Genomic DNA, 14,041 nt, shown 5'->3' with positions numbered 1-14,041 from the left:
TCCTGACAAATGGGTCTCTCTCCTTTTAGCCAACAAAGAGAAATCTGTTTTTCGGGTTGTGCCCTCAGCCTTCACAGCAAACACAGTCTGAGCTGAGGATGCCAGAGTATTTTCCTCACTGACATTCTACTTCCTACGTGTTCTCAGATTCCCTGGACCAGGATCCTTTGTATAAGGCACAGAATCGGGGGGGTCTGAGGATCTCCTGCCTCCTTAAGATCTGGCAACAGAGCCAAGGAGAGAGATGCAGGCACAGCGGAGAACTAGCCGAAAAGGACAATGGGAGGACCACAGAGAACACCTAGGATCGTGGACAAACGTAGCCTAGGCCAACAGAGTGGGTGACCCATGGAAAACATGGTGGCCCCTGGTGTGGCCTTGTAGCTCCCCTCTTCCCACGCCCATCTGGCGAATATCCCTAAGAGTAACCTCCCCTCTGCTCAGATTGGTCTAGGCCCTGACCCCTGACACTCCCCAACTGTTGTCACTTTTGTTTCCTCGGCCTGGCCAGCCACTCCCACTTATTCCTCCATTGGCTGGGCCTGGCCCGGTGGCCCCACTTGGCCACAGGACTGTCATCTCCCAAGTGACCTCCAGAGACGGGGCATCCCAGCGCCCCTGCTCAGCAGCCGGCAGTGGCCTGCCGCCCAACCCCCCCGCTGAAAAGCGGTCTAGGGCCCAAGCTCTCGGGCCAACAGGCCTGTCTGCCCCTGGCGGCCCTCCAGGCTGACCGCACCCTGGAGCCCCGCCTCCAGCCCACTATCCTCGCGGCCTGGGAGAACACCCCCCGACCCAGGGCTGTGATCGGGGAGATAAAGAAACATCCGCGACCGGGGACGGAGCGCGGGGAGAGGCTGTGCCCGCGTGCCGTCAGCTAAAGGCCGCAGACCTTCAGGGCGACTCAGTTCCCAGCCTCGGAAATCCGGAGACACTCAGGAAGCTTTCCGGACCCGCTTGTGAGGGAGGAACCGAACTCGCCGGGGCGGGAACCCGCGACGCCGGCAGGGAGCTCGGGGCCTGACCTCACAGAGAGAGCAGCCGAGGATGACGGGAGCGGCGCCGCTCACACCCGGAATTCGTGCGGCGCGCGCCGATGGCGTCACTGCGCGCCCGGCCGGCGCAGGCCCGCGCATGCGCTCGGCCCGCAATCTGAAGGCCCCTCCTGCTCACTGCCGTCAGACCCAGGTCCTCGGAGCGGATCGCCTGTGCCCCGACCTCGTCTGCAGCCTCCAACAGTCAGCGCTTGGCCGGCGCAGCCACCATCGCCCACCCTCCCCAACGTCCAACTCCCACGCTGGACGCTGCCACGGGCGCTCCTGACGCGCCTGCCTGAGGCTCACCTCTGTGTCTTCCTCCCCGTGCAGCTTTTTGCTCCACGTCCCCAGTCTCAGCCACGGGAAAGGAGATAGGGTCGCGGGATGGGACCAGGAGGTCCACCAGCCTCTCCACTGATGGCGCCGCCCAGTCCTGCCTGCCTGGCCATCTCCAGCCCAGCCACCTGTTTCCAGCCGTGGGCTCAAGTAAGGCACGGTGACCATGGCACATCCCCATGGAAGAGAAGGCCAGGGCAACCATATGGTGCAGGCACACCCCTCTAAGTCCCCCACTCCCGGAGCCTGTCATTACCAACCCAGGAGAAGAAGTGGGGCCTGGGGCATGTCCCTCCAGAAGGCAGCAGTAAACACAGGTGGCACCTCTGGTCAGTGGGCCTCCTGCCAGGACCTTTCCTACTCTCAGTCAGCCCCACTTCTCGGATGGGAAAACCCAGGCAGAGACAGAGGACCTCTCTGGGATCTATGGAGGCCCAGGTCTGCACAGTCTTCACCCTGTTCCACCTAATGAGGGAGCTGAAGATAAGCGGTTGGGGAGGCCGCAGGTGGCATCACGTCAGCCAGCTCAGGGGTCCACACCCTGGGATGGGATTCCAAGGGAGAGGTGGAGGGTCTGCAAGCAGTGGCTCCTCTCTGGCCTCGAACAGCATCCCCTTGGTCTGCGACCTGCCTCCTGGCCTTGTGGGATGGGGAGGGGTGTGTGCCTTGCTTTGGAACCCGAGCTCAGTGGGGAGGCCGGCACCAAGTCCACAAGGGGTGAACGGAGCCAGACGTGGAGTGCGGAGGGGAACAGGATGGGGGAGGAGCCGACCAGGAGAAGGGAAGGGGTCCCTGAGGACAGGCAGGGGTTGTGCCCGGACCTCCCGCAGAGGCTGGCAGAGGTGGAGGCTGCAGCCAAGACCCAGGCTCCACTCACACCTGCTGGGCCAGGTGCACGCGTAACCCGTTGGCCTGATGGACCGAAGGGTTCATCCCTTCCTCTGGTTCTCGGGACCGGGCTTGGCCCAGTCACCGCTGGGGAAACCGAGACCAGCCCGGGGCTTGGACTGCAGAGGTACCGCGGTCGGTCCACCGAGGGGTCCCCCGCGCGCGCGTCCCGCTGACAATTGAGTGGCCAAAGCAGATTAACCCTCGTGCTAATCCCCGCTAATGGTTTCAGAATCCCCGGCGCCGAGTGGCTAAGCCGGCCTTTCTCCGCGGCGCGGCCGGCCCTCCCCGGCGGCCTCAGCCCGCGGCCGCGCGATGCTATCTCGGCCCCGCCGCGCTAATCCCCGCGCTCGCTTTCTTCCCGGGCCCGCTCGAGATCGGCCGATTGGCCCTTGATTACGGCTGCTATCGAGGGCCTCTTTGTGCTGTGGGCCCTAAATCCCCTAATTCCGTGATAAAGGAGGCATTAGCTGGCGTTTGCTGCTGAGAAAGGCACCGGCATGAAAGAAAGCAATCAGGGGAATCCTGATGGCCTCGCCTTTCCCGCCGGGGAGGGGGCAGGAAAGGGGGCCCGGGTGGGCGCTGCGGGGAGAGGGAGGGTGGGGGCCGCTTCCCACCTCCATCCCGAGTCCGCCTTCCCCAGCCCCGAGCTGCGCCCAGGACCCCTCCCCGCCCCCACCCTGGCTGCCGAGGGACCAAGCTCCCCGCCTCCCCTCTGGCCTCACCTCCGCACTTGCTGGGACCTAACCCCCAAACCGGCCCTGGACCTTGCTGGGCCTACCTTGCGTTCCGGCGTCTGACTGTCCAAAGCCCGTGGTTCCTCAGGACTTACCTGCAGATCCATTCCCTTGGCCCCTGACTCTCCTCTGGCCCCTCCTCACCCCCCGGAGCCCCTGCCCCCCATCTGCCCCTGTCTCTTGGCACTGACCAGCTTTGACCAGTCCTGGAAGCAGCTGGGTCTGTTCTTTAGTCCGGGAAACAGAAAGGAGGGCAGCCGGGAGCGACTGGGATTGTGGAGGGAGCGTGTGCAGGGGGAGGGGGCCTGAGACCCCTGGCGGCGGGCAGGTGGGGTGCACAGGGAAGGCCCCTCTGCAGAAGCCACGCTGAACCCCAGGATGGAGCTGAGAGCACCGGGCTGGCTGCGAGCTGGGCGCAGTGGTGGAGCTGACCCAGAGCCTGGGCAGCTGGGGGAAGGAGGCAGAGGCCAGCTGGGGCAGGTGGACAGAGGTGTCAGGGTCCAGGGGCTGGGGGAGCACGGAGATGAGACGGCTGATCCTCTTATCCTGAGCGTTTGGAGCAGGGGAGTGCCGTGATTGGATCTGTATGCAGAGCGCACCTGAGCCACCACAGCAGGCTCACTTTGGGGAGGGTCTCAGGCCAGGAGAGTAGCCGGGAGTATGTAGAAAGGCCATTGTGGGGGCCCAGGTGGCCGGCATCTGCATTGGCACTGAGGGGGTGGCAGAACTGGTGAGATTTGGGGGTGGCAGTAGGGGATTGTCCAGCACTGCATGCACTTTGAGGCTTGGGCAGCTCTGAGGGCAGGTGGGTGTCATGGAGGCACATGGGTGGGTGGGCCACTTACCTGGGTGGACAGGTGTGCATTTACCAAGGTGAACAGAGGTCTAGGTGTTGTTTACCTAGGTGGTGAGGTGGAAAGGCAGGCCGTTTACCAAGGAGGACCAGCGGGTGGGTGTGGACCAGCGGATGGTGTCGTGGACCCCTTCAGTGGTCAGCTCACCCATCCTGCTCCTCTGAGTGTTGGCGACCAATGGTGCACAGCTGCCTTCACCTTGGAATGTTGGATGGAGCCACCTACACAGCAGACAAGGGCTGACCGGCATAGGGACTAAAAGGCTGGTCCCTGCTTCCTCGAGATAGTTGAATACTGAAGCAGCCTGTGTCTGCCCCAGTGCTTCCCTGGGGGGGGTTCCACGGACCCAGATGCCTTGTCGCTTAACACTCCACCCCTCACCCATGTCACCCTATTCATCAGTTTCCCAGGAAGCAGGACTCTCACTGTGCAACTGGGATGGTTAGTCCCCCTATGCTTCTGTTGTGTCCCCCCAAAAAGAGATGTTGAAGTCCTAAGTGTTGGTACATGTGTTGACTCTCCTTCTAGTTTCTACCTGTTCATATACAGTGTTTTCAGTTTTTTAAAAAATATATTGTTCAGAGTTTATCATTGTTATCCATAGGAGGATTAGTCCAAAGCAAGTGACTCTACCATTAAGAGAAGTGTAACTCTGCTCACTCATTTAAAATATCTTTTGAGGCTTATCTAAATTACTAGATACCGTGTTTTTGTTTTTTGGTTTTTTTTAGTTTTTGTTTGTTTGTTTTGACCATGCTGCGTGGCATGTGGGATCTTAGTTCCCCGACCAGGGATCGAACTGTGCTAGGCATAATAATGGTCCCCTCGAAGATGTCTACATCCTGAGCCCCAGAATCTGTGAATATGTTACCTTACATAGCAAAAGAGACTTTGCAATTGTGATTAAGTTTATCATCTTGAGATAAGGCGATTATTTCTGGTGGGTCCAATGTAATCATTAGGGTCCTTAAAAGTGGAAGAGGGGGGAGAAGAGGTCAGAATGATACAATGGTCAGAAAGGCTTGACCCACTGTTGCCGTCTTTGAAGATGGAGGAACAGGCTATGAGCCTTGAGAAACTGGGAAAATCAAGGGGATGGGTTTTCCTTCATCTATGAAAAATATAACCTTTGCTGCATCTATGAAAGACCTACATCTATCATCATACTTAGTGCTTAAAGACTGAGTTGTTTCTCTCTAAGACTGGAAGCAAGGCAAAGATGTTTGATTTCTCAATTTTTATTCAACGATCTACTGGAGGTCTAGACATTTCAATAACACAAGAAAAAGAAATGAAAGCCTGGAAGTTCCCTGGCGGTCCAGTGCTTAGGACTCAGCACTTTCACTGCCGGGGCCCAGGTTCAATCCCTGGTTGGGGAACTAAGATCCTGCAAGCCATGCTGTGCCAAAAGAAAGAAAGGAAGAAAGGAATGAAAGCCATAAAGATTGAAGATGGAGAAGTAACACTAGCAGATAATATGTTCATGTGATATCATCGTTTACATAGAAAGCCTTAAAGTATATACAAAATCAAATTGAGGTCTATAAATTAATACATGAAATCAGCAGGGTTGGATTGTATTTCCCCCAAAAAAATATGTTCTACAAAGGGCCAATAGGCACATGAAAAGATGCTCAACATAAATAGTCACTAGGGAAATGTAAATCAAAACCACAAGCTACTGGGAAGTTCCCTAGTGGCCTAGTGGTTAGGATTCAGCGTTTTCACTGCGGAGGCCTGGGTTTGATCCCTGGTTGGGGAACCATCCCACGTGCTGCCAAAATACCAAAACAAAACAAAAACATAAGCTACCACTTCACATCCATTAGGATGACTACACTTTTTTTAAAAAAAAAAAAAGGGAAGGGCTTCCCTGGTGGCGCAGTGGTTGAGAGTCTGCCTGCTAATGCAGGGGACACGGGTTCGAGCCCTGGTCTGGGAGGATCCCACATGCTGCGGAGCAAAGAGGTCCGTGAGCCACAACTACTGAGCCTGCGCGCCTGGAGCCTGTGCTCCGCAACAAGAGAGGCCGCGATAGTGAGGGGCCTGCGCACCGCGATGAGGAGTGGCCCCTGCTTCCCACAACTAGAGAAAGCCCTCCCACTGAAACGAAGACCCAACACAGCCAAAAATTAATTAATTAATTAACTTAAAAAAAAATAAAATAAAATAAAAAATAAAAAAAGGGAAAATAACAAATGGTGGTGAAATGTGGAGAGATTGGAATTCTTGTGCTTTGCTGGTGGGAATGTAAGATGGTACTGCTGCAATGGAAAACAGTTTGGCAGTTCTCAAAAGTAAAACATACAATTATCATGCGATCCAGCAATTCCATTCCTAAGTATCTACCCTAAATAAGTGAAAGCAGGGACTCGAGTAGATACTTGTACACCCATGTTCACAGCAGCACTATGCACAATAGTCAGAAGGTAGGAACAACCCAAATGTCCACTGATGGATGAGTGGATTTTAAAATGTGATGTAGGGCTTCCCTGGTGGCACAGTGATTGAGAGTCCGCCTGCTGATGCAGGGGACGCGGGTTCGTGCCCCGGTCCGGGAAGATCCCACATGCCGTGGAGCGGCTGGGCCCGTGAGCCATGGCCGCTGGGCCTGCGCATCCGGAGCCTGTGCTCCGCAGCGGGAGAGGCCACAACAGTGAGAGGCCCGCGTACCGCAAAAAAAAAAAAAAAAAAAAAAAAGTGATGTATACATGCAATGGTACTCAGCCATAACCCCTGGTTGTCAGGGGCTGAGGGTAGGAGGAAATGAGGACCTAGCATTTAATGGGTACAGAGTTTCTGTTTGGGATGATGGGAAAGTTCTTGAAATGATAATGATGATTTACAACATTGTGAATGTACACTTAAGCATGGTTAAAACGGTAAATTCTATGCTATGTATTTTTTATCACATTAAAAAGTAAAATAATAGAAGAGCAAAAGACTGAAATCACCAGACCCAAAGGAGTGTCACAATCCTTTGCTCAATTTCCAGCCAGTTCTCAGACCCAGACCTCATCTGCTGAAGTCTCCTCCCGTGAGGAAGGATCCGGCAACACTGTGGAGAGTGTTTGTAGGCTTGATGCCCCTAATCCTCTGCAAAGGTACGTATGTCCCTTTCCTCGGGTAATTTTATGCTGGAGAAGAGGAGAACCCAGGCCATCTCAGAGCCGTTGGATACAGGCTCCATGTTAACACTGGTCCCTGGGACCCAATGTGCCATCATGGCCTCTCCGTTGGATTGGGAATATAGAGAGGGCAGGTGATAAATGGAGTACTGACCCAACTCCATATCACAGGGGACCCCGGGGGGCTCCTAACCTACCCACTGGCTATTCTCCAGTTTCTGAATGCATAATTGGAATAGACATATGTAACATTTGGCAGAACTTCCGCAGTGGTTTCTGATCTTTAGAGTAAGACCTATTTTGTAAGTGAGAGCTCCTGAACTGCCCCCTACCAAGATGAAAAAAATGCTTCCTCTTAGGAAGAATAGCAGAGTCGAATGTCATGGCTAAAGACTTAAAGAATGCAGGTGATGGTCTCTAACAAACCCATGATTTAGTTCATTAGTCTAGCTCCTGAAAAAAACAGATGGATTGTACAACACTTCTTTGTGATAAAACACTCAACAAACTTGAAATAGCAGGGAACTTCCTCCACCTGATAAAGGGCATCTATAAAAAAAATCCACAGCTAACATGATACATTATGATGAAGACTGAATCCTTTCCCTCTAAGAGCAGGAACAACATGAGAGTGCCCACTCTCACCACTGCTGTTCGGTGATTTATTGGAGGTTCTAGCCAGGGAACTTAGACAGGAAAATGAAGCAGAAGGCACCAATGTTGTAAAGGAAAAAGTAAAGATCTCTGTTCACAAATGACATTACCCTGTATATAGAAAACCTTTAGAATCCACAAAAAACTATTAGAATTAATAAACAAATCCAGCAGGTTGCAAGAGACAAGATCGATGTACAAAATCAATTGTATTTCTATACACTTGCAGTGAGCAATCTGAAAATGAAATTAAGAAAATCATTCCATTTATAATAGTATCAAAAAGAACAAAATACTGAAGAATAAATTAAAGAAGTAAAAAATGTATACTCTGAAAATTACAAACATTACTGAAAGAAGTTATAGATGATCTCAATAAATGGAAGACATCCTATGTTCATGGATTGGAAGAGTTAATGTTGTTAACATGGCAGGACTCCCCAAATGGATCTACAGATGCAATGTAATCTCTATCAAAATTCCAGCTGGTCTCTTCGAATAAACTGATAAGCTGGTCCTAAAATTCACTTGAAAGTTTGTGGGAAACAGAATAGCCAAATCAATGTTGAAAAAAAGAACAAAGTTGAAGAGCTCACACTTCCCAATCTCAAAACTGACTGCAAAGCTACAGTAATCAAGACAGTAAGGATAAATGTATAGATCGATGGAGCAGAATTCAGAATCCAGGAGTAAGTCCTCACATTTATGGTCAATTGATTTGCAACTGGGGGGTGGGGAACAATTCAAGGAGGGAAAGAATAATCTTTTCAACAGATGGGACTGGGACAACTGGATATCCAAATGTAAAAGAATGACATTGGATCCTCACCTAACATCATACACAAAAATTAACTCAAAATGGATCAATGTAAGAGCTAAAACTAGAAAACATAGTTTATAAAACTGTAAAACATCAGGGTTAATCTTCATGATCTTGGATTTGGCAATGTCTTCTTAGAAATGACACCAGAAGTATAAGCAACCAAAGAAAACAACTTATTCAAAATCTTAAAATCTTATGCTTCAAAAGACACCATCAAGAAAGGGAGAAACCACCTACAGAATCGGAGAAAATATTTGTACATTATATATCTGATAAAGAGAGGGGGATGGCGCCAGGTTACAGCCTTGGGACCATGGCAGCCGCAGCCTGTCCCACTAGCTTTCCTCTCTCACTTACATCCAGAAAATATGCCCAACCAGAATCCTGGGGAAGTTGACTTCAGTGCACTTAACGTGAGAGTGGGTGGGCTGAGGGTGGCAGGGCTGCAGGAAGTGCCCTAGCGGTGTGAGCTGGTGACTTGCAGCTCCCCCTTTCCTGGAGCATCACTGGTGGGAGCTGCCTTGGCCAAGAAGGCTGTGCACCCCGACCTCACTCAAGGGGGCCCCAGACCCCCTGGGCTAGAGTGGAACCAGCCTCCCCTCAGCACCCACCCCCACTCCCTCGGGTGCTCCCCCACCACAAACACTGATTACATCGCCATCACTCCAATGTTGCCTTTTTCAAAGTGTCCAGTACATGCAGTCATACAGTATGTAGCCTTTTGAAAGTTGTTCTTTACTAAATACGATGTGTGTGAGGTCCATCCGTGTTGTTGCACGTGTCGCTGTCACTCTGGGCTCCTCCCTGGTGTGTGTGGACCCCGGACCCCGGCGTGTTCATCCATTCACCAGCTGATGAGCGTCTGAGTTGTTTCCAAGCTTTGTCGATAATGACTAGAGCTGCTCTAAACATTCATGGGCAGCGTCTTGTGTGAGCACAAGTTTTCATTTCTCCAGGGTGAATCCCAGGGATGGAATTGCTGATACATGCGGTAGGTGTAAATCTAACTCTGGCTGCTTTGTTTTGAACATCTCTTTCTCCTTCCTCTGTAGGGAGCCTAGAGGAAGCCAGGCAGCTCCTTCAACAGCCCCACTGGGCATCTCCATAGCTACATCATCTGCCTCACCAGGTACATTTCCTATTTCCTGTTCTATGACAGGTGACAATGTTGCTAAACTTCTTGCCACTCCACAACAAGGGTCTCCTTCCCTCCATCTTCCAGTACATTCTCCTCACCTTCCCTAAGACCCACCGTCAGTCTCAGCAGGGTCCTTCCCACTCCCCCCGCCCCCGGCTGCCTGGTCACAAAGCCAGTGCCCATGGTTTAGGGTTTGTATCTGCAGCATTGCATTCCAGTACCAGGACCCGTCTGGTTACCTAGAGCCCATGATAGCCACCTCACACTCAGTGCTGAGGACACCACAGTCACCTCCTACTGTTGCCTTTCACCGTTCTCACTTTCCCTCTCCTGCGATTGCAGTAGATGGTGGCCGGGACAGAAGCCACCGGAAGGCTGACTCACCCCTTGGCGGTGCTCCATACTGGCTGTTGGCTGGTACTTCAGCTGGAGCTGCTGGCGGGAACTGCTCTGCCTGTCCTCTCCTTGTGGCTGCAGGCGCCTCCTCTCAGCGTGGTGGCTGAGCTCGGAGAACAAGCATCCCAAGATGAGAGAGAGAAGCTCTGTCACCCAGCTGTAGGACCTGGCCTCAGAAATCACAGTGTCACTTCTGCTGCCTCCTAGTGGTTAGAAGCGAGTCACTAAGCCAGCCCACGTTCAAGGAGAGGGGATTAGATTTCACCTCCTGGAGGGAGGAGTGTCAAAGTATTTGCTGACATCTTTGAAATGCATCACGGTGGGCCGCTTATCAAGGTGGACTGGTGGAGACATAGGGTGTATGCAGAGGTGGACAGGTGGAGAGATGGTGCATCTACCAAGGTGGATAGGTGGGTAGGCGACCCATTTATCAAGGTGGGGAATACCAAGCAAGGGATGGATTTTGAGATCTTGAGTCTGCCCCAGGCATGGTGACTGGGAGATGTTCATTGGTGGCTGAAATGGGACATGGAGCAGGTACTTAGGGAGATGAGAGCCTGGAGCAGAGGGAGAAGTCAGGCTGGAGGTATCAACTGGGGAGTCCTTGGCACAGAGGTGGTGTCTGAAGCTTCAGAAATGGGGAGGGATAAAGGAACAACCAGGGCCCAGCCTTTATGACCACTGACCCTGTAGCCCCCATCCTTGAGGAACTGACTTCGATGGGTAGCTGACCCCCAGGTTCCTCTCTGATCTAATGGTGAGCACATGGTTCTGCGAGGGAAGTTAGCTGGGCGAGGTTTCCAGGGTCACCCAAAGGGACACGTGGGAAGAGATGGGAGCTCTGGGGCAGTGGCAGCCATCTTGTGACCATGAGGTGGCCCACTCACAGATGTGGTGGCTCCCTCACAGAGCTTCCAGATTAACAGATCCTGGGCAGCTGGTGTCAGGACTCTTATGACAGTTGAGTCAGCAGGTTCTGTCAGTTGAAGTCCAGAGTCCTCACTGACACCAGAGTGGAGTCAGCAAGGGAGCTTGAAAGGTGTGTGAGGTGGGAGGAGAAGCATGAGACCGTGTGTTGCCCCCCTAATGGTACCTGCCATTCATGGAGGCCCCTGCCCAGCGGGGTTCTAACCTCGCACACAGTAACTGGTTGAGCCCTCCAAGCACCTGAGAGTTAGGTCGCTATTATTATGCCAGTTTATAGATTGGGAAACTGAGGCACGGCAGGGTGGTGGTGGTGGTGAAGGAACCTATCCCACAGCCAGGAAGTGACAGCTGGGGCAGAAGCCAGGCCGTCTGCTGCTCTGTCCTGTGAGCCACACAGTAACTTTTCAGAGGTCCAGAGAAGGCCTTCAGCAGAAGTCCTGGCCAGCTGTCTGACACTGCTTAGATGAGGATGAAATGGTCTTCCTGGAGCTTGGCAAAGTGCAGGCCACCGACAGAGTTGGGCAGAATGACCCGGAGGGATGGTGTGGATGGAGCTGAGGAGTGGGGGTGTGGGCACAGGAGGAGTCAGCTCCTGAGAAGAATGGCTGTGATGAGGGTGGGGAGGGGGTGGTAATGGTTTGGGGTGGATTCTGGGAAGTACCGGAAAGCAGATGATAAGTTTCCCCAGAGCACATAAGTGGGGCCTCCGATGGGGCCCAGGAGAAAAGGCAAAGAATTGGGGGCTCAGGGCAGTGGGGCTGCGGGTTTAGTGATGAGCAGAGATAGTTTCCCACCCGCACCCCCGTTTCCTCCACGAGGTTGAGACCCGGGCTCCTAAGTATGTGTGTGGAGGGGGCGGGGGAATTTGGGCCGAAGTGCGGTGGGACCGCGGGGTTGCCGAGGGTATTGGGCCCCATTTGAGGTTGGGGCTCAGGAGTTTGGGGGCCAGGAGACTGTGCAGTTTGGGGGGGGGGGCTGTTCTCCAGACTTGCTCCTCCACCTGGTAGGTCCCCGAAGGGGACAAGGAACCAGCCCTGGCCGCGGTGGCTACAGGACCAGGGCACCCAGGAGTTGGGCCAGGAGGCGGCCCCGCGCCCAGGAGCTGCCGTGGTCCAGGCGTCCACGCCGCAGGGTTGGACCGGGTGCCGGCGGGCAGTGGAGGCGGCCCTGCGCGCCTCTGCCAGCCCTGCGAGTCGGGGGCATGGACTAGCGGCGCAGGGCTTCCTGCGACCGCTCCCGCCCGCCTCCGCCGCCGCCGGGGATTAGCACGCTCCTGGCCGCGCGGCGGGATTAACCCGCGTGGACGCGGCGCCCGTCTCGGGGATTATGGCGCGCCCCCCCGACGGATATATTCCCGCGGCGGCGGCGGCGGCGGCGGCGGGCGTGAGGAATGGCGGCGGCGCGGGTCGCGGCGGGCCGCAGGGGTCCCGGGCGGCCCTGCCCCTTCTCCATCGAGCACATCCTCTCCGGCCTGCCCGAGAGCAGCCCCTCGGCCCGGGTCGCCCGCCCGCCGCCGCCCGCCGGCCGCCAGAGCCCCGCGGAGCCGCGGGAGCCTGGGGCGCCCGAGGTCGTGCCCTGCGCCTGCTGCTGCTGCTGCGGCCCCCGCGCGGCGCCCCGCGGGTCCCCGGAGCCGGCCGCCGGCCTGGGTGAGTGGGCGCGGGGCGCGGGAGCTGAGGGACCCGGGGCGGCGTGGCGGGGAGCGGAGCCCGGCCCCCGGCCCGCGCCTCACCGCGCCCTCGTCCCGCAGGCACGCGGCTGCTGTGGCCGCTGAGGCTGGGGCCCGCGGCGCCCTTGCCCTTGGCCGCACCCACCGAGGGCTCCGGGGAGCCGCCCGGCGCGGGCGGCCCTGGCCCACAGCGGCGCACGCGGCGCCACCGCACCATATTCAGCGAGGAGCAGCTGCAGGCGCTGGAAGCGCTTTTCGTGCAAAACCAGTACCCCGACGTGGGCACGCGCGAGCGCCTGGCCGGCCGCATTCGCTTGCGCGAAGAGCGCGTGGAGGTGGGTGCCTGCAGCCTTGGAAGAGCCGGCCCCGCGTGGTGGGCGGAGGCGCACAGGCCCCGGGAAAGCAGGGGAGCCGGGTGGGTCCCTGGAAGCGGCGCCTGGGGATGGCGCGGGAGGCAGGGCGCGGGCTGGAGCAGAGGTCGGGCTCGTTTTCTTTTCCTTAGTTTTAATCCCCCACCCCGGCCCAAGACAAATGAGGCGCGCGTTTCTGTTCCGGAATTTGGGGAACTCGGAAGAGCGCGAAGCTGTTGAAGGGGTGTCCCGGGCGCCGTCGGACGAAGGCGGGGGTGGGAAGGGGCGGGCGGGGAGAACGCTCCGGGTGGGAAAGGGGTCCCGGTCCCGCGGCCCGAGCCCCGTTCCCCATCGGCAGCGGATGAGGGACGGTGGCGCAGCCGCTGCGCGGGGCTGGCCCCGCAGCCCGCGTCCGTCCCGAAGCCCCGGCCGGTCCACTTGGGAAACGCGCGGGACGCGGGTCCGGGGCTGGACCTGCTTGAGCGCCCCTCCTCCTCAGGTCTGGTTCAAGAACCGCCGTGCCAAGTGGCGACACCAGAAGCGCACATCGGCGTCCGCGAGGCTCCTGCCGGGAGCCAAGAAGCCCCCGAAGGAGAGCTGCTGACGGCTGCAGAGTTACTCCTGGGCTCGGTGGCACCCTCTGAGGCCGGCTCAGGGAGAGGACAGACCTACCCTAATAGGAGTTGGTAGAGGACGCCAGCCTCTAACCTGGTGTCTGCCCAGTTGCCTGCGCCCTGGAGCTCAACGCGGGAGCCCCTCTGCGTGTGTCCCCGCCCCACCCGCCTCGCGGAAGGAGAGCGCACTGATGCTCCGTGCTCCATGCGCCTTCCCTCCCAAGCGCAAGCGGGCAGGAGGGCCGGGGAGATTCGGGGGTGGGGTGCGGGGCACAGAGCAGATCAATTTCCTCAACCCCCCACTACACCCCAGGAGGCACCAAGCCACCCCAGGACAGGAGCCACCCCTTGTCAACAGTGGCACCCAGCGTCCTCCTCCCCGCCCACTTCCTGCTGGCCTCAGTTATCTCCTCAGCAGGGACGCAGCCCCCTTGACTGGCCTAGACCCCTCCAGAGGCTGGGCGGGTGGGGTCTCTGCGTCCCGGGGCTGGTGCCA

The 14,041-nt window shown here is 56.2% G+C and overlaps 1 protein-coding gene across 3 annotated transcripts; it reads left to right on the top strand.

The window, feature by feature from the left end:
- Nucleotides 1–344: 344 nt before the first annotated feature.
- On the top strand, nucleotides 345–13,575 carry GSC2 (goosecoid homeobox 2; the record flags this gene model as incomplete). 3 transcript variants are annotated; one of them, XM_081252957.1, is made up of 3 exons in its annotated part: nucleotides 345–1,520; nucleotides 6,845–6,953; nucleotides 12,663–13,367. In XM_081252957.1, 3 exons carry the CDS (start codon nucleotides 1,419–1,421, stop codon nucleotides 13,169–13,171), a joined length of 720 nt encoding a protein of 239 aa, XP_081109083.1. In that variant the 3' UTR covers nucleotides 13,172–13,367. The 3 variants fall into 3 exon arrangements, with proteins under 3 accessions (XP_081109083.1, XP_081109085.1, XP_081109084.1); XM_081252958.1 differs by lacking the exons at nucleotides 345–1,520; nucleotides 6,845–6,953 and adding exons at nucleotides 12,306–12,561; nucleotides 13,431–13,575 and having other exon boundaries at nucleotides 12,663–12,916; XM_081252959.1 differs by lacking the exons at nucleotides 345–1,520; nucleotides 6,845–6,953 and adding an exon at nucleotides 10,353–10,398.
- Between the last annotated feature and the right edge of the window lie 466 nt (nucleotides 13,576–14,041).

This window comes from Mesoplodon bidens (genome assembly GCF_964165515.1).
Source record: "Mesoplodon bidens genome assembly, chromosome: 13".
In the NCBI taxonomy this organism is placed as follows: Eukaryota; Metazoa; Chordata; class Mammalia; order Artiodactyla; family Ziphiidae; genus Mesoplodon; species Mesoplodon bidens.
This window is presented reverse-complemented; position numbering and strand designations above follow the sequence as displayed.